General features: G+C 36.6%; 2 protein-coding genes and 1 non-coding gene across 7 annotated transcripts in view; 2 read left to right on the top strand and 1 right to left on the bottom strand.

The window, feature by feature from the left end:
* Positions 1-8229, top strand: part of PRPF39 (pre-mRNA processing factor 39) — a 38198-nt gene extending 29969 nt beyond the window's left edge. For all 5 annotated transcript variants that reach the window (XM_030854864.3, XM_060294777.2, XM_060294779.2 and 2 more), the window contains 7 exons: positions 655-819; positions 1134-1260; positions 1628-1896; positions 2763-2947; positions 5735-5809; positions 6048-6168; positions 6434-8229. In XM_030854864.3, coding sequence (XP_030710724.2) covers positions 655-819; positions 1134-1260; positions 1628-1896; positions 2763-2947; positions 5735-5809; positions 6048-6168; positions 6434-6490 — 999 coding nt within the window. In that variant the 3' untranslated portion in view covers positions 6491-8229. The remainder of the gene's footprint in view (positions 1-654; positions 820-1133; positions 1261-1627; positions 1897-2762; positions 2948-5734; positions 5810-6047; positions 6169-6433) is intronic.
* Positions 1967-2052, top strand: LOC115852504 (small nucleolar RNA SNORD127). The gene has a single exon (XR_004039181.1). It is a non-coding gene; the product is annotated as a small nucleolar RNA SNORD127 (small nucleolar RNA).
* Positions 7488-21979, bottom strand: FKBP3 (FKBP prolyl isomerase 3). Its single transcript, XM_030854868.2, has 7 exons — positions 21822-21979; positions 19299-19400; positions 18619-18726; positions 11816-11951; positions 11257-11324; positions 9600-9697; positions 7488-7828 (listed from the first exon to the last, which is right to left on the bottom strand). The coding sequence occupies exons 1-7, from the start codon at positions 21927-21929 to the stop codon at positions 7774-7776; spliced, it is 675 nt and encodes a 224-aa protein (XP_030710728.1). The 5' UTR covers positions 21930-21979; the 3' UTR covers positions 7488-7773.
* Between the last annotated feature and the right edge of the window lie 671 nt (positions 21980-22650).

Raw genomic sequence — 22650 nt, forward strand, 5'->3', positions numbered from 1 at the left:
CCACAATCAGGATATGGAACTAATCTGTCACCTCAGAACCCCTTTTCAGTCAATAACCTACACTGCACTCCTACCCCACGCAACCACTGATCTACTTTCCTTTTTTTTTGTTGTTACAGTCACTAGTTTATTTTTTAGATTCCACATATAAGTGATACCAAATGGTATTTGTCTTTCTCCTTCTGACCAACTTCACTTAGTATGATAATCTCTAGTTGCATCTATGTTGCTGCAGATTGCATTATTTCGTTCTTTTTTATGGCTGAGTAGTATTCCATTGGTGTATATATACCACATCATCTTTATCCATTCATCTTTGGATGGACACTGATCTGCTTTCTGTTACTGTTTAGAATCTGTTTAGAATTGTTCAATTCTAAAATAGTCAGCAAAGAATACAGTTTTCTGAACATAAAATTGTGTAGTTCTATTAAAATGACAGGGTAAGTGGAAAATACATTGTTTCTTCAATTTATAAAGCCTAAGTAATTAAAGGGATTTTAATTTTAGAAGATTTTTTACTCATGAGGTGTGATTAAAATTTTTTGGTTCATTATTATATTTATAATTTAAATAATTTGTATTACTGTAGTCATACATATTTTGGTGTTGGTACTGGTTTACTTTCATTGTCATGTCATGCTTTTATTACAGATTAAAAGACCTTATTTTCATGTGAAACCATTGGAAAAGGCACAACTGAAAAACTGGAAAGAATACTTAGAATTTGAAATTGAAAATGGGACTCATGAACGAGTTGTGGTTCTCTTTGAAAGATGTGTCATATCATGTGCCCTCTATGAGGAGTTTTGGATTAAGGTAAGAAAATTATATGCTCTGAAACTTGAATATATTATAAACATTGATCTAGTGACTAACCTTTTTTGTACTTCTGTTGAATGTTGTTCATATAACTATATCTGTTGCATTAGGAGATGGTCTGCTTGCAACCAGATTTGACTGCTGCATATGCCAACCTCGTTGCCTCTCTTCGTCCTTCCTTACAGAAACTAGTCTAGTGGTTCAATAAAGGTGCTGAATGGGTTTAAAAATAGAATTTTATCGTTCTGTCACATATTTAATGGCTTGTTCAACTGTAAATTTTTCAGTATTTCCTCTGTTTCTGTATGTAGTATGCCAAGTATATGGAAAATCATAGCATTGAAGGAGTGAGGCATGTCTTCAGCAGAGCTTGCACAATTCATCTCCCAAAGAAACCCATGGTGCATATGCTTTGGGCAGCTTTTGAGGAACAGCAGGGTAAGAATGAGGAAATTCAGTTGATATTTTGGGATTTAAGTTACTTTAGGATAAAGTTATAGGAATTGAGTCTTGAGAGATGGTGTAAAGCAGAGGTCAGGTAAACTTTTTCTGTAAAGGGCCAGATAGTAAATGTTTTAGGCTTTGCAGGCCATATGGTCTCTTTCCTAACAACTCTGCCATTGTAGCTCCAAAATAGCCATAGACAATAACATAAAAAAATGAACATGGCTGTTTTCCATTTCAAAAAAAAAAAAAATAGCCAGAGGGCTGGATTTAGCCTGTGGGCTGTTATTTGCCAATACCTGGCATAAAGGATATTTCATAAGTTTAAACAAAAGCATAAACATTGAATTACTATTTCTAGGTAATATTAATGAAGCCAGGAATATCTTGAGAACATTTGAAGAATGTGTTCTAGGATTGGCAATGGTTCGTTTGAGAAGAGTAAGTTTAGAACGACGGCTTGGAAATATGGAAGAAGCTGAACGTTTGCTTCAGGAAGCTATTAAAAATGCCAAATCAAATAATGAATCATCATTTTATGCTATCAAACTAGCCCGACATCTTTTCAAAATACAAAAAAACCTTCCAAAATCAAGAAAGGTGCTTTTGGAAGCTATTGAAAGAGACAAAGTATGTATTTGTGTTTTTTAGAATATCTTCCATAAAAAAAAGTAGTCTTTTTTGTTGTTGTTTTTCATTTTGGCAACTATGATGAAAGGTTTGGTCTGTATGTAATATATTTCATTACTAAATGAAGACAACAGTCCCTCTAAACTGATGTTGCCATTCTTTAAAAAATTTTTCAAATTATCATTAAAAGGTTGAGAAAATTAACATTATTGGATTTTCTATTTTCTCCACATTTAGAAATTTTATGGCAAGTTTATTAAGTAGAGTAGAGGGCCTGAGAACATTTTATAAACATAAGTATGGCAGTTGCCTACATTGTAACAAATGTAGCAGTGAGATTATTCTCCTTCTCTAAAGTATTTCCTTTTATATATCAACTGATGTCAAAAGATACTGTCTAGGAAATTTCTCATTTTTTAGATTTTCGGCTAATGACAGGTCTGTTTAAGACACAGGTTTATAAGAGGTTTGCTTCCAGCTGCAGTGAGGAAGATTATCTATGGTTGTGAAGATTTAGATTACTGGAAACTGTAGAGATCATTTTTTTATGTTTTATTTCATATTTGTTATGGTAGGTCAAGCTACATTAAACCCAAGATAGGATATAGGGTTTTAATTTATTGGCATTTAACAACTTGCATAGTTTAGGAGATGCTAGGATGATGTCTCTACCTACCAATGTGCTTATTACTTTTTTACCTGTTTATTAGATGTATGCTGAAAAAATTTAACATGAATTACATTTTAATACAATTTTCAATACTGAATTTTTCAAGTTGAGACATAAAAATTAAGGCATTTAAAATATCTGTGGTCTAATCAAAATATCTTAGAAATATGATTAATTGGTACTGCTTTTTACACAGGAGAACACAAAGTTATACCTCAATTTACTTGAAATGGAATATAGTGGTGACCTCAAACAAAATGAAGAAAATATCCTAAATTGTTTTGACAAAGCTATACATGGTTCATTACCTATGAAAATGAGAATTACATTTTCTCAGAGAAAAGTGGAATTTCTTGAAGATTTTGGTTCAGATGTTAATAAGTAAGATCTTAATTATATATTATTACCTATCTGAATAGTAATAGAGCACTGATAATTTTGGATGGGAATTTGATGATGAGTACAAAATAATATACTGTTAAATTTAAAATGTTTCCTAGGTTTCTTTTTCCTCGGGTATATGTGGGGGTAAATTCAGTTTTGCAGATGTCTATGTGCTTAATGAGAGGACATATGGTTTGTCTTTCCTTCAAAATTATTTTCAGAATTTTAGCGTGGTGATTTAAACAATGAGTAGATGAGAGAAAGCAGGAGGCAGGAATTCTGTGAAAAAGGAAATGGGTGAAGAATTGAACCCTGAAACACAGAAACATTTAATATATAGACCACCAAAGGTAGATGGGGTTTTCTGGAATAGGAATGCCATCTCAGATTAGAGAAGAGGATGGGTGTGGTTTTACAGATCATGCCTTAATGACCTCATCTTCATGCATTATAAAAGGCTAAAAGATGAGGGTGGGGAAAAGGACAAGTTTAAAATTTAAATCTGCAAAATAGAAGAGTAGAAATATTGATTAGAGCATTGCTGCCATTCCTTTCTTACCTGGTCTAGTAAGGAAATACCCCAATTCCTGTTAGGCAAGTGTGTATACATTTTTGATGGCTGAGTAAGACTTTAATTCAACTGAAAAACGTTTAATATGAGTTACATTTTAATACAACTGTATATGTGTGCTTGGCACATTAAAAGTTTTATAATTACCTAATGTAAAGTACATTAACAGTCTAACAGGGGAGGAGGTACTGGTCTTTTAATAGACAAAGAGAGGCTTAAAGAGAGATTAGGCAGTTTTTCCAAGGTCACTTAGCTATTACATTGTGCAGCTGGAATTAGAACCTACTTCGGAGCCTGTGTTCTTGACCACCTCATGTGCTGTATGTGTCTTCCTTTTGTTTTGTACTGAAGAAAGTATACAAAAGAAATGGCATATGTAATTTTAGCTTTTAGTCTAGTTGGATGGTGTGGTGACTAGAGAGGCTGTACATAAGTATGTGAGGTAGCATATAACTGTTAAGAAGGCTTTGATCTCTCTGGAACAGAATGTATTTGGCATCTTTCATAGAGGAGGTGGGGCTTCATTTAGTTATTACTGGATTCTGATAAGCTAAGGAGAGGATAAAATGGTGGAAACAAATTAAAGTTCATGTAAAAAGAATATCTGCTTGATTGGAGGGTTTTATGAAGCGGTAAAAGCTTGATGCTAAATGTGCTGTGTCTTAAAAGCTAGACTGAGTTCTGAGCACATGTACACGGTTGACAGTAGGAAGCTATTAGAGTTTTGAATTAGATTAAATGACATATTTAAATTTGGCAGTAATATACAGACAAATCTGAGGTCCGACACAAGGATGCCAGTTAGGCCCTTGTAAATATAGTTATGGAGGGTCTGAGTATCAGGTCTAAGATTGTTGTATTTGAAATTTTAAAAGGGAGTGATATGGAAAATAAATGAGTTGCTTAGAAATTTAGGTAGCAGTGTAATGAATTGGTAAGGATTAATGTTCAATCAGACAAATATAGGATTAAATCCTAGCTCTCACTTAATATTTTGTATTCCTCAGTTTTCAGACTTTCTCATATGAATATTGAGTCTCTTGTTGCCAACCCATGAGTTGTTAAAGGTCTTAAGGAAATTAGTCCATTTTAAAGTCCTTTATGTTGAGTAAACACTGAACCAGAGATTATTGACAGTTTTTGCCCCTGTAATATTTTGGGACCAGTGTTACTGTTAATTGTTATTAAATGTGTACATATGCAGGCTGTCCAGGGAAGTTGAACATGCATGTAAACATCAAGGTCATTTCCACAGAAATGTTAATTATCTGTGTTCAGGTTTCTGATTCCTTAAAAAATAAGGCCATCTTTGTCTTTCTAAAAAATATTTAAGAAAATGGTAAAAGGAGGGCATTTCCTGGTTGTCCAGTGGTTAGGATTCCACGCTCAAAAAGAAAATGGTAAAAGGAAAACAAAATCATTATGATTTTAAAGTCAGTTTGGCTTCAAGTGACATTGTTTTTGAAGTTTTGAGTTCCAGGTGAGACCTATAATACATATCACATTCTTTTATTTATTAAAAATTACCTTTTTAATCAATGATAACTAATTATACTGTAGTTTTATTTTAGCTCTAATTCAATTTATCACATGGCCAAAGTTTACACTTTATCCTAACTGGTGGCAGGTGTCTTTAAGAAGCATTGTTAAGTTAGATCTCAAAAGTATACAAATTATGTAACTGTCAGGACTCGTTGCATTGGACGGAAACATATTGTCAAGGTCACTGTCTTTGTCGGGTGATAGCTCCTTAGTCGGGCTCTCCCCATGTGTTACAAATAATAAAAACAGGTAGCTCTTGGCCAGTATCCCATCAGCTTTAGCCCACTGTAGTACAGAGAACAGGCACTTTTTCAGTAGCTCAGTCAAAAATCCTGGGACTTACTGACATCCTGGTTTGAGTCACATGATCACCTCTAAACCAGTCATTGGTCAGAGATACGTAGTAAGGTAATTGGCTAGGCCTGTATCTCTGAAGCCTCATTTGAACCACATGGACTGAGAAGGAAAGTGCAAGGCAGCGGTTTGCCAAAGCAGATAACATAGAAAAGGTAGCTGGGGGCGGTTTTGCCTGCTGGATCATTTTTTTTTTTCCCAAAAGGATGTTCATTGCAACATGCTTTTGTTTCCCTAAGTGGAAATAACTTAAACACTTTAAAAATTTAAGTTTGGCTTTTGTCTATTCCAAAGGATTGTTTTTCCTTCCCTCTCAGGCTTCTGAATGCTTATGATGAACATCAAACACTCCTAAAAGAACAGGATTCTTTAAAAAGGAAAGCAGAAAACGGGTATGTAACTTCCTGCTGAATCAGAAAGGGATGCTTAAAAGAAGACATTTCATTGTGGAAATCCCTTTAAAGATAATTATCACCTTTATGTTGTGGTAATTTATTTTCGTGATTTGAAATCATATAAAACAGAGTGGTCAAGAACTTCAGATGAATGTACACAGGTGACACTCATCCATTTGTTAAAAGTACTTATCTGTGGGAATTCTGAAAGTTTCCATTTTGACCTTTGATTTAGATCAGAAGAACCAGAGGAAAAGAAAGCACACACAGAAGATACAACTTCATCATCTACGCAGATGATTGATGGTGATTTACAGGCAAATCAAGCTGCTTATAATTATAGTGCCTGGTATCAAGTGAGTTTACATAATTATAATTGAATTTTTTGTTAATAGATGTTATTAGAAATGCATAAATGAGGATAGTCTTTTTTTTTTTCTTTAGAAAAAACAACTCTGCTTTGGTTGCAGATTGTATAATACATTGTCTTGTGGTTAAGACTTGGAATTTCAGCAGTGAACACATGCTTGTTTTCTTAAATATACCTGCTTTAATTACATTTTTATATATAGAACTCAGCCATAGTTCTTGTATGCTAACATGTTTGCTTTTTCCTTTCAGTACAATTATCAGAATCCTTGGAATTATGGACAGTATTATCCTCCCCCTCCAACCTGATGGGAAAATTAAATATCAGATGGAGTGTGTGAAAAGTTCGAAATTATTTTTTTTTAATGAGGGATGTAAACATAGCATAAGCTTGTTGTATTTGATAACTTGTCTTCCCTGTTTCTGTGTAACATGATTTGTTCAGTAATAGGGGAAAATGTCACTTAGTAGCTTACCACAGATACTATTTCCTACCATTTATAAAATTTACTTTTTATTGGAGAACTATTTTTTTGATTTTTGCATTAAGTGGTCTAGAATTCTTTTGCAATGCATTTGCAATAGAGTTTTGTAGCCTTAAGGGTAGGGAAAAAAAACTGACTGCAAATCATGTCAGTGTAGTACAAGGTTCTGAAAATACATAAGGGCTGGTTATTAAGGATTTACCTCCTCCTTAAAAAAAAAAATGGCTTTTTAACCTTTGCTGACAAGATATTGTCTGTGTGGTTCAATTATCGTTGTGAATTTGGATCAAACAGCAGAAGATACTTATTAAAATACTGTCTTGGAATAGAGATTATAAATGAGGAAATGGAATGTTTGCATCCCTTTAAAAAAATGAAAATCATATCAAAACTTGTTTCAGGAGACTTTGTATTTGGAATATTCATGTTAAAACTTGTGAGCAAGCTTTCATTTTGATCAAACTGATCATCTTCGTTTTTGTAATAAAACTGAAGATTCATCCAATAATTGTTACGAATTTGTTGAGGGGGGGAAATCACCTAATAATATTAACTTTATATTCACCAGTATTAGTGGTTTATTGGTTTTGAAGTATACTTTTCTTGAATTCATCTATTGCTGACAATTTATTAGACCTTTTAGCCTTTTGCTTCCTCTCAATCTCTATGCTTTTGCCTTCCTTATACACAAATATTTAAAGATTTTAAGATGATTGTCTCTGGCAAAGCTGTCCAGACAATTTTACTGTTACTCGCAGGTTTGACAAAGTCTTAGTACTGGTTAACCTAATCAGAACATGAATATATTTACACAACACAAATCAAGACATAGGATAAATTTTTATTGAGCCTTTTAGTTTACAACATGAGGTAAAAGGCAAGTCAGTTCTCTTTAAGTGATATTCTACACAGCTGTAGTAAAATATTTTAAACTTCAAGGATTTATAATGGATTACATTTCTTAGAAGTTGGGGATCAAGTAAACAAGTTCTAACTTAACTTCTTGAATTTTCCAGTTGACTCTTCCCTTAAAATAGTAACCAGTTCTAATGAGACACCTAAGTTTCTTCAAGGCTGTGTTTTATTGTTGCTGATGCCTTTACTATTTCAGTCAATATCCACTAATTCCACTTCAAAAATAAGTTTTGCATTTGGTGGAATTCTGTTGAAGAAGTCAAGGTAAATTTGATAAAACTTGCCTCTCCCCTTATTCCCCTTAGTGTAAATTAGAATTATGGGACTTCTCCGGTGGTGCAGTGCTTAAGAATCCGCCTGCCAATGCAGGGAACATGGGTTGGAGCCCTGGTCTGGGAAGATCCCACATGCTGCGGAGCAACTACGCCTGTGCACCACAACTACTGAGCCTGTGCTCCCGCGAGCCACAACTGCTGAGCCCATGCACCACAACTACTGAAGCCCACATGTCTAGAGCCCATGACCTAGAGCCCCCACCACAACGAACAGCAGCCCCTGCTTGCGGCAACTTGAGAAACCCCACGCACAGCAACGAAGACCCAACGCAGCCCAAAATAAACAAATTTATAAAAATAAATAAAATTAAAATTATGTGTATTGGATACTGGTAATTAACTCCAAAGGGAGGGCTTTATAGTTGACTCAGGGGCTAGTACATAGGAACCTAGAGGTTCCTAAAAGTATTTTTGTGAATGGAGGTCATAACCTGTCAATAAAGGCTGACTAGATAAATTCAGCTTGAACTAGGATCTTCCTCTCTAGTACTGCCAAGTTAGCCACTACTTGATGAAGACTGCTACTTAGTATGCCCCACCCCTGCCCCAAGTGATTTCAATCTAGCTGATTGTATATGTTACAATAAATCAAAGTTCATATGAGGTACTACCTGATATTTGCTGTGAATTTTCAGATGTTGAATTCAGATAACAGTGATTTTTATCTGACTGGTCTTGAGATACTTCACGAGAGGGAACTGCAGTTGGTCACGGGATTTTGATAGGCTGAGAAGAAGGCTATTATATTCCCAAGTAACTAATTGATAAGTCTAGAAAGGACTTCCAATTTTTTTATCCCCAAACTTAAGTCTGACTGGTCCAACTAGTTCTCTGGGAATGGAACCAACAACTAAACTACCTTCCTACTTAGCTATTGGATTGTTTTGGTCGTAATAGACTGGAGTCATGGGTCTTCTTTTTTTTTTTTTTTTTGTGGTACGCGGGCCTCTCACTGTTGTGGCCTCTCCCGTTGCGGAGCACAGGCTGCAGACGTGCAGGCTACGGACGCATAGGCTCAGGGCCTAGCCGCTCCACGGCATGTGGGATCTTCCCGGAACGGGGCACAAACCTGTGTCCCCTGCATCGGCAGGAGGACTCTCAACCACTGAGCCACCAGGGAAGCCCGGCTCTTCTTTTTTTTTTAATGTTCACAAATTGGGCCTATCAGAAAAGTACTGTCACTAGTTGTAATCACAAATGCGTACACTATGATGTTGGACCTGTGGTCTCCTTCATTTCACAACTGGTGATCCCCAACGTGTTCCATTTCTAAGCTTTGAGTACCCAATTAACTGCCTGAAATCATATGGAAGCATAAAATTACCATGAGCCATATCTGAATCCTACAGTTTGCTACAGTTGTTTGTATTGAGCATCTTAACTCCTTTAAATAAACCCTTCAAACATTAATAGCTTTTCAAAGATGGAAACTTAAACCTCAGTTTAGGTCTTGAAAATTAAGAGCTTATAGGAAGAAAAAAAGACTCCAGCTCAAGTTAGAATACTTTGTAACATTAGAAAATATTGTGTATATTGGAGGTGTTGACACAAAAGCATCTAAATATCAGGAAGACTGGTCTGGACAGGATCTCTGACCTAGAGGTTAACCTAGACAGCATTTACATACCTTCAAGTGATCTTTCTTAATGATTTTTCTTTTAATTACAAAGGAAAAAAGGATACTTAGCATCAGGCTGTCCTTTCTTTCCATAAGCCCATTCTGGTTCAATCTCCAGTCGAGCCTTTTCTCCTTTACTCATAGTCAAGAGTGCTTCATCCCACTAAAGGCAAGAACATAAAATCAAAACTAATGATACTTTACAAAAGCATGCAAAGCCAGAAGAAAGGCAAGATTACATACAAAGCACTCTGTTACAGGATTTCATGTCCTAAGGTAATGTCCTTGGGTGAGAGTCTCTAAATCTGTCCTTTATTTCCTCAATGAAAAAAGTTAAGGACACATTAAACAATTTTCTAGTGTAAATACTTGAACTTTTCAAAAATGTCATTTTGTACAAATTTGGATCTTAAAGCCAAATTACCAAAAACAATATGATGCAAGGATACAGAATATATTACTAATATCATATACTCTGCTGAAATGTAACAATTACATAAAGCTCAAATGATAGAGATCTGTCACATACTGGAAATTAAGAGTATGGTTGACTAGAACAAATTTACCAGTAAACATTTTAGTTACAGAAACAAAAATAGCTCAACCTGATATATCAACTTGGTATAATCAGATAGTAGTTAAAAGTGATTTTCAACTAAACCTTTAGTTTCAAGATGTTTTATATTCTATTTTGGGCTCTGGATATGATTGAACAATATTTTAGGTCTTACCACAGTACAAAGAATAACACATTTAGGGTCCTCATAACTGCATTTAAATAGGCATTTTGGTTATTAATATTTGACGTCCTGCTGTTTCATCTCCTTTTGTACTGTACACTGCAATGGTCAGTACAGCTTAAGCCTAACTTCCCCTTTTTTCAGAGTTTCCTTCTGTTACCTCTCACATGTAAGGGTGGGTAAAGGCATACTTAACATTTGAAAGATATATTTGGTGTTTGAGCCTAAATTGTGAGAGGTGAGAGGGCCACAGGAAAGACTCCTAGAAGTTTCTATCAGTACTTTAGTGGAACAGATATTTTACCTTTCTGAATCATGTATAAGTGGTACAACAGCTATTTAACATTTTATAAGAATCAAATTTAGAAAGCCAAACATTCTGGCAATTACTTTACAAAGAAAAAAATAATAAAAGGGGCAGGCATGGAAGGAAATAATATTTGAGTCTCTATTATGTGCTTTAAGTTATACCTATTTAATCTTTTTTTAAAAAAAAAATTATTTATTTTTGGTTGCATTGGGTCTTTGTTGCTGTGCGCGGGCTTTCTAGTTGCGGTGAGCAGGGGCTACTTTGTTGCAGTGCGGGGGCTTCTCGTGCAGCACGGGCTCTAGGCACGCGGCCTTCAGTAGTTGTGGCACACGGGCTTAGTAGTTGTGGCGCATGGGCTTAGTTGCTCCACGGCACGTGGGATCTTCCCGGACCAGGGCTCGAACCCTTGTCCCCTGCATTGGCAGGTGGGTTCTTAACCATTGTGCCACCAGGGAAGTCCCCCACTTAATCTTTTAGCAACCTTGAGGTAGGCTGTACTGTCTGAGATCCAGAGAATGTAATTTGTGCCAGATCAGTTAGCAATGATAACACTTGATTTGTGAGACTCCAAAGATTGTTTTCATTCTATTCTCAAACCTAATTCTTTATGTTACCATACTACAAGTAGCGTGTGCCAGAATATCTACTGGTTCGTGGCCAGTTTTTACTTACTCCTCTGATAACTTTGCCTATCCCAACCTTAAAACTTAAAGGCTTGGCATTTTTCTTCTTCTTCGAACCTGTAAAACAGATTTTCTTTATAGTTAATAATGAAGTTAAGTTCCAATTGAAAAACACAGTGATTTAAGTCTTTAAATTGATTTCAGAACTTACCATGCTGTGCATCTGAAAAGAAATAAAAATTCAGAAAGCCAAGTATTTCATCAAGAAAATTTTGGATGTAAAAATAATTATGGTCTAAAGTAGGGAGACGGAAAGGACCTATATTTACACCATTAAAATAACACTATTCTGCCTTTTATATTAAAATACAAAAGCTGGAATTTGGGGCATTAACAAAGTTTAGACTAAGCTTCCTTATTTTTTGCTTTTCAGTGACCAAAAGGTCTTCATTTACACCCAGCCAAGTAGTGAACTGAAAACCTTTTACAAGTAAATCACAGGTGTAAAAGACTTCCGGAAAAAAAATGACAGCCAAGAAAAAGGTACTGCCAACACAAATATCTGGCATGCCTTAAAGCCAAAGAGATAAGATTACATTTAGACTTACTCGTTTGAATATTAGTATCAAAAACAGTCCCATCCTGTAGTGTTCCTGTATACCAGCAGTGAACAATATCTCCCTTTTTGGGAAAGTTGGTTTTATCTCCTTTTTTAAGAACAGATTTTGTATATTTTGGTGGACCCTAGAAACAAACAAAAACAACACACACATAGAGTTGTTAATTCATGTCCTTTTTTTAGAAGGATGACAAAGAGAATACTTATACAGCCAACTGTGACCTAAGTCCAGTCACAAGAATTTCACAGATTTGGTAACAAACTATTTTGCCTCTGGTTCACCACTGAGTTAAAAGACTCACTATCTCATTTCAAGTCTGTGATGAGAATATTAGTAACTAGCACACCTATAATTTCAAATAACTTCCATCTTCTTTGGAAACCTATGTTCTTTTGACAAAGAGTAATTATTCATCAAACCATAAAATGAATCCAGTTATTTTCCAAGGTTAGAAATATCATTACATTTTAATTCCTATAAAATTATAAGGCATTAAATCATTGTGACATCTTTTCAAAGATTTGAGTTGTGTTAGCACCAATAATTGGCATTACTAAATATTTAAATTATATCCAATTAGAATAAATACAAGTAATATTGCATCTGTTCCTGGACTTGAATTGAAAATAAGTTCACACAATGAATGGAATTATCTATAGAAATTACCATAAGAGGCAGATTTCCTAGAACAAAGCAGGATTATCAGGGTCTTTTTTTTTTTTTTTTAAAGCTAAGGGTTAATCTAATCATTAGTGAGGAATCAATGAGAATCAAAAGAATCAATTTCTTAGGTAAACTTAAGAATATATAGAATTTTATACTACAGAACATTCCAAATGTTTTACAGAAACTAACTCGCCCTTATGAGGTAGGTACTATTATTATCCCTGTTTTACAGATAAGGAAACAAAAGGATAGAGTGGATAAGTAACTTGCTTAAGGTCCTAGAGCTCCAAAGTGGCTATGTAGGATTAGAAACCAGGCAGCCTGGTTATAAAGCCCAAGCCTTAACCACTTTACTACCTCTCAAGCACATATGGAATGTCAGGTATTAATACTAGTCATTTTGTTATGTCCATTCATTTAACCATACAGCAACCTGGCAGTTCTTTCCCCATCTTTTATAGAGAAAGTAGTGAGGCCTGGATAGGGTATAAAGCCCTATGCAATTCAGAGTCTTAAGGATTAGAACTTTCAGCTAAAGCTAGGCTGCCTCCCTAAGTCAGAAGAAAGTCACATCTATAGCTTGAATACAAAGTGTATTACAAAAGTAAGCATTAACTTTCTTCCTGACCCATTCCAAGCTTGTTTTAGTGAGACGTTACTTTAGAAGTCTACTGCTAGTAGTGTAAACTAGTGCCATCTCTTTGGAATGCAATTTTAAAATGTTAAAAGTATGATAATTCTCTTTATACAGATATATACTCAAGAAGTAATTTGAAACTTAGGAAAAAATCTTTATGCAGTTATTCCATACACTATTATACATAATGGCAAAATAAAACCACATATTTATGGTAATTTAATAGTTTTTAGTAATGTGGAAAAATTCTTATAAGATTACAAGAAAAATCAGTAGAAAGTTCTACAGTAAAATCTCAACTTTTCAATAAATATACACAGAGAAAATATTCAAAAATATTCTGAAATGTTAAACATTCATTTCTAGGTGTTGGAATTATGTTTTCTCTATCCTTTTCTGTTATATCAGAAAAATAAATGATTTTTAAGGAATATAGTTGACTTGACAAAAACTGTTAACATATATCCCAAATTTGAAAATAATTTTAACTTAAAGCATTTAAAAGCCACAAAATGAGGATGACAATATACGTATATTATGTGAGAATATCAGAATATCAAGACTTTATTAAAGAAATTACAGATAACTATTGAGTGGATAAGGTACGATTAGCAAATAATAGCCACATTTTAAAACTTAATGTCGGGCTTCCCTGGTGGTGCAGTGGTTGAGAATCTGCCTGTCAATGCAGGGGACATGGGTTCGAGCCCTGGTCTGGGAAGGTCCCACATGCCGCAGAGCAACTAAGCCCGTGTGCCACAGCTACTGAGCCTGCACGTCTGGAGCCTGTGCTCCATAACAGCAGAAGGCAGCGACAGTGAGTGGCCCACGCACCGCGATGAAGAGTGGCCCCTGCTCTCCGCAACTAGAGAAAGCCCTCGCACAGAAACGAAGACCCAACACAACCAAAAATAAATAATTAAATTTTTTAAAAAAACAGAAACACCAATGTCATTCCATTATTTTTCCCTTTGTTGTACCACGTTGCTTGGGCATGTTGTGTTACCTACATTAGAGGTCTTAGTATAATGCAAACACAATAAATTGGTGGCTATATCTCAGTCTTAACAGTAAAGGCGCAATCTGCCTACTTGGGGCCTCAATTTCAGTGTTTCACAAAGTGTCTTTTATGGATCACCCATTCCTTGGCATTGTTGGAAGAAAAGGGCCTAATATAATTAAGTTTGGGAAATACTGCATTCAAGTTAAATATGCCTCTCTTGCATAACTTCTCAGAGCTAATTATGCATTAGCTAATATACACTGTGAAACTTCAAGTAGGAGACACAAGGTACAGCTTTTGATGACACATGAAAACAACATGGAACTTCTGGGACCTATAAAACACACTTTGTAAAATGGTGGATCTCATTTTGGGTTTCATTGCAAGAACCTGATTGCTTCATGGTGGGAGGTCAGATCAGTCCCAAGCTATCCTGGAGTTAATGTGCTTGAACGGACCTGGCTTTTAGGTAATTTCCTGGCTTTGCAGCAATTTCTTAGTCCAGAGTGAGGAAAAGAACTACATTCCTGAGACTGGGTCTGAGCTAGAAACTTCTAGACACAGATAAAGGAACTTTTGAGAGTAATCATCATAGCTGCAATTAACTAGATCACAGCATAGCCTCTAAAAATGAGAGTACAGTTGACCCTTGAACACTTTGGGTGTTAGGGGTGCCAACCCTTCCTGCAGTCCAAAATTCATGTATAACTTATAGTTGGCCCTCCCTTTACATGATTCCTCCGCATCCATGGTTCTGCGTCCGCAGATTCAACCAACTAAGGATTGAGGGTCATGAAGTACTGCAGTATTTACTACTGGAAAAAATCTGCATATTATAAAGGACCCATGCAGTTCAAACCCATGTTGTTCAACGGTCAACTGTATATTACATAATTATTCTCAATTCAAGAAATATTTGAGCATGTTCTATATGTCAGGAACTAGAGATACGCAGCTGAGCTGGCAGACGTGGTTCTGGCCCTCACTCTAACAGAGAATATAGGTGTGTGTTAGGAGACCTAAAGAGGAAGCACAGGGTGCCAACATGAGAAGGACACAGTGACGTACTCCAGTATAGGCTATAGGCTGGGAGAGGGTTCTCTGAAGTAATGTTTACACTGTATCTTGAAGGACAAAAGAAGGTCACTCAGTAGAGGAAGGTTTACAACAGAGAATATAGCATTTTCATAGCAGGGAAGAGCATGAAAATAGTAGTCTGCAAGGTAAGAATGAAAAGAGAATGGTATGAGATGAGGCTGGAAAGACATAACACATGTTAAGAATCTGGGTTTTTATCTTTAGGTCACTGAGCAACCAATTACCAGTTTTAAACAAAGAAGTTACAAAATCAGATTTGTGTTCTAAACAGATCAGTTTGATCTAGTTGAGGAATGGATAGGGAATCAAAAGTGGAAGTGGGGAGACTTGATAGGAAGAGGTTAGTATAGTAGTCTAGGTCTATGCTGCGGTGCCAACATTGAGGATGACAGAAGATGAGCAGTTTTGTGATATATATATGCAGAATCAACAGACTTTGGTGATGATTATATGTAAAGAAGTTATGAAGGATGAATCTCAAGTTTTTGGCTTGAGTACTTTTACAGTCACTTCTGACGTCTGAGTGTGAGTTCCTGAGCTAACTTATACTTTCTCTCCTGTCCAATATTCATTCATACTTGAAAACTTTCCTCAACACTATTTAATACATAATAGGTAATAAATATATTGACTATGACTGATTTATTTAAAGTCTAGTAACAGCTATTAGACAAGGTTCTCTGCATTAAGATGAATAAGGTAGAGGTAAATAATATAGATAACCATGTGCTACAGAAATTTTTGGCAGTTATGTAAAGTCTGGGATGGTAAAAATTTCAAAGGAAGCGATGAGCCGATGACCTGGGTCTTGAAGGGGACAGAGAACTGACAAATAGGGAAGCTGAGAGGAGAGACACACTAAGCAAGAAATAAAAGTATGGACAGTTTAGCAGACAATGGGCAGACATCTGTGACCGAAGAAGAATATTTCTATAGAAGTAGTAAATACGGAGCTGGGCAGGGGCCAGATATTGGAAGGTTTTGAATGCCAAAAATGCAATCCAATAGAAAAACAATGAGTCACAAATGTAATTTTAAGTTGTCTAGTTGCTGCATTAATATCATTTCAACATGTAATCAATATGAAAATGTTGAGATATTTTACATTAAAAAAATCATATTAAAACTTTGAAACTGCATATTTTATACTTAAGGCACATTTTAATTCGGAGTGGCCACAAAGTGCTCAGCAGCCACGTATGGCTAGTGACTACTGTACTGGACAGTGCAGCTCTAGACAGTATAGAGTTATTGAAGATTTTTGAGTAGGGTGCAGTTTGCAAAATATTTTAGAAAACTTACTAAAACAGCCATTTTGGGGCTGAATGATGATGAAAGAGAATGAAGGCAGATTAGTGACTTTTCCCACACTCCAGGTCTGAGGCCTTGGAATGCTTGAGAATCAAAAAGGAATGGATGAAGATGTGAAAAAGAAGATGTTTGACAGCCTTAGATCTGAGGGAGACATGAAAAGGAAAAAGAAAACCAAAGATCAGAGAACTTTTAAACTGGGAAGAAGAGAATGGTTACAACTATGTATGTTAATATTTTGGTAAAATAGAACACAAGAGTATATAATGAGAAAGGAATAAGAGAAGGTTGAGAACTTCTGGAAAAATGTCAAGTAGTTTATGTGGATGGGGAATTGAGTGAGGGATAGTATGAAAGCTGCTGAGTAGCAGTGAAACTAGAAACCATGCCTGTCTGATATTAAGCTTTAATTTATACAAAGCCCAGTAAAAAGTTTGATAATTATTTTTCTTCACAGTACTTGCTCTGCAGTCCTGAAGCATGAACAGGGAAAGCAGACAGCAGGGACCAGCAAAGTACTGGTCAAGAAGTTACGGAATCTAGGCAGGAAGACAATGAGTACATAAAAAAGAGGGCTCACACTGACCAGTTAAATGAAATGAAAAGACGTTTTAAAGAAAACGATATAGTTTAGGACTCTCACGAAATCTCTCTAAACTGCCTCCAGCCCTTACAGCTTTTACTTTTATTTGTAATGCTCTTTTTCTTAATCTCTTGATATATTATCTGCTACCTCATACGTCCCTTACTCTAGTTTTCTGGAATACTCTTTCTGGAAGATGAACTATGTTGCCAACTGCTTTTGTAAACCTTCTAATAATTATACCTCTATTTACCTTAGTAGCTGCTCAATATTCGCCCACTATATAAAACATTTATCAAATTATTATTATTGTCACTGATACTAACACTGCTAGGAATGAGTGAGCTTAGTTGTTAGCAAGATATTATCAAAAGTGGCAAGATAATAATCAATTTAGCTCTACTGAGGCTTTTCAAAGAGCTGTCCTTAGCTCTACTAAGTCTGTCCATTTACAGAAATAGTTTTGTTTGGTTTTTTTAATGGAGACACTGGTGGAAAAATGTTTTATTTTTTTGAATTTTATTTCATTTATTTTTTTATACAGCAGGTTCTTATTAGTCTTCCATTTTATACATATTAGTGTATGTATGTCAATCCCAATCTCCCAATTTCAGAAATAGTTTTATCTGGCTCTTCAAACCTTGGTACCAAAATACAAAACCTGGGCTGGGAAAGATGAGACAGATGAACCCACACCCTGCAGCCAGGCCCGAATTAACTATTTATATTGCCTAGGACACCATGTACATCAGAAAAAGCTAAAAATAATCAAAAGGAAGTTTCTTTCACTCAGTCCAACTTGGCTATAGAATAGGCCCTTAAAATAGCTTTGAAAGCTCAGAAGTTCTGGCCAGACATAGAGGCAATATAAAATACAAAGCTAGGGCTTCTCTGGTGGCACAGTGGTTAAGAATCCGCCTGCCAAGGCAGGGGACATGGGTTTGAGCCCTGGTCTGGGAAGATCCCGCATCCCGTGGAGCAACTAAGCCTGTACACCACAACTACTGAGCCTGCGCTCCAGAGCCCATGAGCCACAACTACTGAGCCCATGTGCCTAGAGCCCGTGCTCCGCGACAAGAGAAGCCACCGCAATGAGAAGCCCGCGCACCGCAAGGCAGAGTAGCCCCCACTCACGGCAACTAGAGAAAGCCCACGCGCAGCAACGAAGACCCAACGCAGCCAATAATAAATAAATTAATTGATTAAAACAAACAAACAAACAAAAAAACAATGTACTGATTTGGCCCTATGAGTGAGAACATGTTTTTTTTTAAAAAAAAAAACTAGAGGTATTTCACAGGAAAGGCTTACTAACTGTAAAGCACTGGTTCTTTTTTCCTTATTGAGTACACCCAAGGGAGATAACCCACTCCATATTAGTGTTTGGCTCACTGAAAGTGGCCATCCCTTATTATGAGAAGTCAGTGCTGTAAAGCAAATACTTTTTCTCAAATTCACATGCGAAATCAAGTAAGAATACATTCTATACATACCTCATCCAGAGTCTCTTCAGACTTGGTTTCTTTGGGTTTATCTTCATTAAGCTTCACATTTTTCACCTGCTCAGACACTTTGCTTATACTTTCAGTACCCTTGAAACGCTGTAAGGAAAATGGTCTAATGTTTATCATATTCATGTCTGGCTAAGAACAAAGGAAGAATCTTATATTAAGCATTTTAATCAACAAATTATGAATCTCAAACTATCTCACAAAATAAATTCTGTAATGAGACCAGTAACCTTTAGAAAGACCAATTCAGACTCAGAGATATGAATAGTATTCAATCAATTCCTTAATAAAGATTCTCTTTTTTTTTGTGGAAGGTGGTCATTTCATAGTTAACATATATTGGAGAATTTCTTAAAATTTCCTTTTCTAAAGGCTCAGCCTAGGTCTAACCAAGAGTTTAAATACATTAATGAAATGCAACTTACTTTAGATTTGTAACTTTTCAGTGTCCTTAAAAATCTGTTCCCTTTCAAAATATCAAAACATCCTGCCATATTACAGATTAGCCATGCTAAATGTGATAGTCCATTTATGATTATAGTTAAGAAAAAGTACAGGTGGAAAAATGTCAACATATTCTGCAAATAAATGCATTTAAAGCTTCTTTTTGGGAATAAAATATCTAAAATGATATTTTGGTAATAAAATGTAACAATACTCACCTTACTTTCAAAAAGATGGTTATAGGCTGTAACCAAATGGTCCTTGTTAGCTGTCTTGGCCACATTTTTAATGTTTCCTAATAACTTATGTTCTGCAAGAAACTATAAAGAAAAAAAGCTGGTTAGTCAAAATAATTTCCCTCATGTAAGAAAGGGTCTAAAATTAGAAAATGAACTTTTGAGTTAGAAATTATATTTTCAATCATACCTATTGATAAAAGAAATGAAACATTACATTTTATACTCTACTTCATAACAAAAATAAGATTTAAGGAATATTAAAAAAAACCATATTGGGTAATTATAAGAAATACTCAAAGATTAGAACTGTAATATTGCATAGTGGTTACACTGGTGTGTACTAACCCTTTTCCCATCATGGAACTCACGGAAGAGCACACTTACACAGCAAGCACATTTTGGTAACTGGGCAAAGCTGCTCCTGGCAGGATGTTACTTGGCCCGTGCCCTGGGAGCCTCTAGCCATGTTGGGTATTAATATCTTGACGTATCTGTAACCCATTCTTGGCACACCCAGAAACACTGTTACACAATGCTGGATATATAGTGTTCAAATGTATAGACTGTGGTGTCAGACCATCTGGGTTAAAATCCTAGCTGTCTGATTTTAGACAAGGGACTAAGCTTTCCTAAAGACTCAGTTTCTGCATCACAGTGAAAGATTAATAACAGCATCTTATGTCAGAGGCTTCTTATAAGGGTAAATGTAATAAACCATTTCCAGTCATACAGTTAGAACTCAATACATATTACCTATTTGATTAATAATGTATTTAATAACTCTAACAGTAGAATTCCATTTCTCTCAAATATAAGACTAAACTGTCAGATGAATACTGAAATACTACTACTGAAATATCAAATCATCAAAATCATGTACCTTCATCTCAAAATCATGTACATGTTTTCCTAACTTTATTCTTCTTCCTTTTCTACTTCGTGGTCCTTGCTTGATTCCTCATTTTGTTACCTTCCCAAAGTTGTCCTCTGGCATCTTTTAATCTTTCTAACCTTCTAACCTTACAATAAAGCAGTTTTTCTGAAACAATCACTATTGCATTTTTCTCTCTCACGCTTAGAGAGAAACGTTCTAAATGATAAAGGCTCATGGGAAAGGCTATTTTGATTAAACAGAAGCAGCTACTTTAGCACTGTTGTGATTTCTTTAGCAAGTTTTCAGAAAGATATCCAAAATATAAACATCTCCATGATATCTTATGATCAATAAAATAGTGACTGTCAAATATAGGTTTACATATGTGAATGAACACTGGAAAATATGCATGTAAAAGATTGGTATATTAGTATTAGTATCTTAGTATTTTGACAAGCCAAGTCTCTTGAAATTGTCCAACGTGGGCCAGTTTTACATTAGATTCCACCTTGGGATGATTTGTTTTATAAGAATTTGATGAATATAGTACAGTTTTGAGGCATTACACGTTAATAAATGATATATCTACTCTATTGTTTCAGTGAAATGTGGATTGGCTTAAGAGAAAATAATTCCACTAAAATAGTAAAATGGTATAAAATGGTGTCTCTGAGGCATGGTCTTTCATTTTCACACTTGTATCCCCAAACACTGAGTACGGTTCTTGCTGTAGATGTTGTATAAGTATTTGCTGATGTCAGAATTATTATTCAGGAGGGAGATTATTGGAAATTAAGTTAAAAACCGTAGATAAACCACATTTAGACCCCTGCTATTTCTGATAAGTGGGAGATGCTGCGGGCACACAAACTGTACAGTTGTTCTGCAATTTAAGGAGATATGAATTATATTAATTTCCGAAGGAAAAGAAGCCGTCTGACAAAAATAACTTGTGACTACGGAGAGTGGTTAAGATGGAGACTGTGCTGAAAAATGCAGGGCGTAAAAGTAGGAAGAATGCCAAATAGATTTCTTGGTTTGTTTATAACAATGGGAGACCACTGTACCCGAAATACTCATGTAACTCCCCTAAATATACAGGTGAAAAGGTCATTTAAAGGATCGATATTTTAAAAGTTAAACAGCAAGACTGTAAAAAAATCACAATTATTAGTGTTCAGTGCTTGGTAATTGATGAGAAAAGCAAATCGCACCATCGTTCCCACCGAAATCTTCACATCCCTTCTCATTTCCCTAACAGCCCACACTCCCCGCCAGGGATCTATCTCACGCAAGCCTCCAGTCCTCGGGCCCCCGTCTCAACCCCCAAAATCTACTGGGTTCCTTTTTTTCACAGCCTCCACCTCACTCAAGCATCTCAGTGAGGTTCTAAATCTGCTACTGCTGCGTGCCGCAAGAGGTAAAGTTGCTCCACCCGCCCAAGTAGGGCCGGCCCGAGGGGCGGGAGCGTGGCTCGGGAGCGCACGCGGGACCTCTCCGGCCTTCCAGGCCACCGGCCGCTGGAGACGAGGGCGGGGGCACCGAGGAATACGGAATGTATGGGCATCTACGGGGGGGTGAAGTGTCCCTCAGCCGCACCAGCCCGGCCGCCCCGCCGCCTCCGGTACCGAATCTGAACCGTGATCCTGCAGAAACTTGATAATGTCCTTCTTAGGGAGCTGCTCGCTGCGCAGCTGCTCCACGGTCCAGGCCCGCTGTGGAACGGCCGCCGCCATCTTCCCCCGCTGCCTCCGCTTTACTGAGCCAGCCCGCCTGGGTTCGGCATCGCCCCGCCCCAGAGGCGTGGCGCGGACTCTGCTCGGAGCTCAAGCGGGCGGGGTCACGGCGCTACCCAGCAGGATTGGGGCCAGTGTTTGAGTGACGTTAAGGCTGTACGCCGCGGCCCTCTTTGTTGAGTCCCGGGTAAAATCGGCCGATGTGGCCCCGGCAGCGGACTACGCAGAAAGCCGCAAGCTGTCAGCTGCTCATAATTGGAACCCTTGTGAGGCGACGACCTCCGATAGTAGTGATTGTTTACCAGCCATTACCCACACTTGTTTATTACCGACAAGCTGCTATGCATTTAAAGTCTTTAATATGTTTAAAGGAAACAAAAGCATTCAGACATCTAATCTCATTTTATCTAGTTCTAGCCTAAAGATTCACATCTGACTTGGCTCAGTCCTTGTCCATCAGAACAACCTATATTCCACCACTTTCCTTTTAAAACTCACACAAATTAAACTAAAATACAACCGGTTCCCTTCCCCCTCCCAAATACAAACATATGATAAACAGCATGTCTAAAAGCAAGTCCAGACACTTGACCATATAAAACAATGTAAAGTGGCTACACGCAGGATGGTTCTTGCTGATGGTGGCGATGAGGGGATGACATTATTAGTGGTCCAAACAACCTCGTGATGTGTGTGTACTTTTCCTCAATACACGAAGAAA

Source organism: Globicephala melas, chromosome 2, assembly GCF_963455315.2.
Source record: "Globicephala melas chromosome 2, mGloMel1.2, whole genome shotgun sequence".
NCBI lineage: Eukaryota > Metazoa > Chordata > Mammalia > Artiodactyla > Delphinidae > Globicephala > Globicephala melas.

What these genes read in the sequence shown, in the direction of transcription:
- FKBP3 (XM_030854868.2), bottom strand. Translation starts at nt 21,929, where the DNA reads ATGGCGGCGGCCGTTCCACAGCGGGCCTGGACCGTGGAGCAGCTGCGC. An exon ending in AGGATCACGGTTCAGATTCG is followed by an intron (nt 19,401 to 21,821) that starts GTACCGGAGGCG and finishes TTTTCTTTATAG; the next exon opens with TTTCTTGCAGAACATAAGTT. An exon ending in TGATACTAATATTCAAACGA is followed by an intron (nt 11,325 to 11,815) that starts GTAAGTCTAAAT and finishes TCTGTTTTACAG; the next exon opens with GTTCGAAGAAGAAGAAAAAT.